The 2,847-nt window shown below is 54.6% G+C and overlaps 1 protein-coding gene across 1 annotated transcript; it reads left to right on the forward strand.

Annotated features, from left to right (window-relative positions):
• The first annotated feature begins 354 nt into the window (after positions 1–354).
• Positions 355–1,695, forward strand: Fbll1 (fibrillarin like rRNA 2'-O-methyltransferase 1). The gene has a single exon (XM_021178106.2). The coding sequence runs from the start codon at positions 552–554 to the stop codon at positions 1,485–1,487; it is 936 nt and encodes a 311-aa protein (XP_021033765.1). The 5' UTR covers positions 355–551; the 3' UTR covers positions 1,488–1,695.
• The last annotated feature ends 1,152 nt before the right edge of the window (positions 1,696–2,847 follow it).

The following is a 2,847-nucleotide window of genomic DNA, read 5'->3' on the forward strand; positions in this document are numbered from 1 at the left end:
CCAGTTTCTCAAGGTTTGATTGAAAGAATGGTTTTTAAAGCAAAGATGAAACATCGAAGTAAACATTCCATTTCCCTTTTTTTGCTGAAGTAAGTGGCATATGATTTAGGTTACACATAGGTTTCCTGCTGCCACACGGGAGAGCAAGAAACACAAGGACTAGTGGATGCGCGCTTCCCATCTCCTGCCACAGAGACGCTGGCTGGCCACTGGGAGATCCAGGGAAAGAACCTGGAGTCCCTGGGAAAGCAGAGAATACCAGCAGACTTGAGAGAAGGCAAAGGGTTACAAGTGAGCAAGCTGTGTCTGCGCGCAGCTGGTGCAGGGGGGCTTCCGGGGCTACAGGGGCTACAAAACGGCTGTGATGCAATCACGCAAGTCACCGCGTCAAAGCGTGGATCCGGGGATGTGCGCACCGCGGCCCCCTGCATCCCGCTGCGGCTAATCCTGCGGGCAGCGGCCGCCACCAATTTGTCCCCACTCCGCAGCAACCGCCCGGGGTCCCTCGCGATCCCTGACCACCGCGGCAGTTCCTGAGAGCTGCGGGGGCCATGAAACCCGCGGGCGGCCGCGGCGGCTGGGGCTGGGGTGGCGGCAAGGGAGGCAGCAAGGGAGGTGACACGGGCTCAGGGACCAAAGGCGGCTTCGGGACACGCACACGCGGCTCCAGCGGCGGCGGCCGGGGCCGGGGACGAGGCGGCGGCGGGGGCGGCGGAGGCGACAGGCAGCGACGCGGCGGTCCAGCCAAGAACAAGAACCGCCGCAAGAAGGGCATCACCGTGTCGGTGGAGCCGCATCGGCACGAGGGCGTGTTTATCTACCGCGGCGCGGAGGATGCTCTGGTCACACTGAACATGGTGCCTGGAGTCTCGGTGTACGGAGAGAAGCGCGTCACCGTGATGGAGAACGGGGAGAAACAGGAGTACCGCACGTGGAATCCCTTCCGCTCCAAATTGGCAGCGGCCATCCTGGGCGGCGTGGACCAGATCCACATCAAGCCCAAGTCCAAAGTGTTGTACCTGGGCGCCGCCTCCGGAACCACCGTCTCACACGTCTCCGACATCATCGGCCCCGACGGCCTGGTCTATGCGGTTGAATTCTCCCATCGCGCCGGCCGCGATCTGGTCAACGTGGCCAAGAAGCGCACCAACATCATCCCGGTGCTGGAAGATGCCCGGCACCCGCTCAAGTATCGCATGCTCATTGGCATGGTGGACGTGATCTTCGCCGATGTGGCCCAGCCAGATCAGTCGCGCATCGTGGCGCTTAACGCCCACACCTTTCTGCGCAACGGAGGCCACTTTCTCATTTCCATCAAGGCCAACTGCATCGACTCCACAGCGTCTGCCGAGGCCGTGTTTGCTTCTGAGGTGAGGAAGCTGCAACAGGAGAACTTGAAGCCGCAGGAGCAGCTGACTCTGGAGCCCTACGAAAGGGACCACGCCGTCGTTGTCGGGGTCTATCGGCCCCCACCCAAGAGCAAGTAGCAGCAGTAGAAACCAGGGAAGGTGCCCCCGCGCTGCCACAAGACTGTGTCTTTGTGCCTGTCCTAGTGCGTTGTTTTTCTATTTAATAAAATAAACAATTCCCAAGTGTACAATTGAGGCCAGAGTGGGTTTTGCAGCTGCACCAGTTCGCTCTCCAGCCTTGGTGGCCTAATACAGAGGTATAGGGCCCCTTCAAGGAACAACATGGGACCAGTCACCCCAGGTCTGGTCTCCACAGGGTCCCATTTTTACGCGTGTCTTCTAATCACAGGAACAAGGATAGGAGAGCCCGCTAGTGATCTTTAAAGTATTTCTTGGGGGAAATACGAAGGCACTGGGTTGTTTTGTTTTGTTTTGGGGGTGGGGGAGGGGGTGGTCAAGGCTGAGTCCAGGGAAGACTATTGGATGCTGACCTATTCAACCTGACTCAAAGCTAGGCTCTTCCCTGTGCGTCTGTTTTCTGAAATGCCATCTTCTTTTGTAGCCCTGGACGAGCTTAATCCTCCTGCCTCTACTTCCCGAGTATGCAAGAAGTAGATGCAAACCAACTCAAACCCAGATTATCAGCCACAATGTTTTGTTTTGTTTTGTTTTCTTCATTTTTCTGCAGTCCTTGTGACATTTAATCATCTCTCCAGCTCCACGGTGGCTTTGTTACAATTTCCATGTTCAATTCCATGTTCTTCCAATTTCCTTTGTTACAATTTCCATGTTTGTTACAATTTCCATGTGAAGCAATGGGCTTCCTGAGGTGAATACCAGACTTACACAGGAGGGAGAATCTTGTTGCCACTTTTTGGTATCCCTCGTGCTGTCTTGGCTCTGCCCTCTCCCATCTGACACACACACAGAAGTAGGGATCCGAGGCCTCCTGTTCTCTCTCCTCCTCTCCTTAGGCTCTTTCTAAGTTTTCACAACAGCAGAAGAAGGCAGGGAGACAGATCGGGTGCTGGGTCTGACATACCCGAGAGGGTATCACTAATGGTCTCCAGAACAACCAGAAAAGACTTCCCTCTCAGAAGGGAATTCTGGACTCAGTAACATTGGATGCTGGCTCTCAGAACTAACCCATCCTAACCCTGGAAGGCCAAAGCAGAAAGTTTGAATTTTAGGTTAATCTGGACTGCATAATAAAATATGTCACACACACAAAAATACAAATGAGTAGGAGAACAAGCAATGGCCACAAAACTTTAGTACCCCTGCCCCAAAAGCTCCAAGTGAAACTTAAACGTGCTCATTCACTCCCCCAAGCCCCAATGCCAAGGTCATCCACAAATAATCTAGCAATGCAGCATTGGGAGAGGGGTTTGACTTCTTCATGGTGAACTCAGGGTGGGGCTGGCAAGATGGCTCAGCA

Source organism: Mus caroli, unplaced genomic scaffold (assembly GCF_978045245.1).
Source record: "Mus caroli unplaced genomic scaffold, Mus_caroli_1 scaffold_13, whole genome shotgun sequence".
Taxonomy (NCBI): domain Eukaryota; kingdom Metazoa; phylum Chordata; class Mammalia; order Rodentia; family Muridae; genus Mus; species Mus caroli.

What these genes read in the sequence shown, in the direction of transcription:
- Fbll1 (XM_021178106.2), top strand. Translation starts at nt 552, where the DNA reads ATGAAACCCGCGGGCGGCCGCGGCGGCTGGGGCTGGGGTGGCGGCAAG.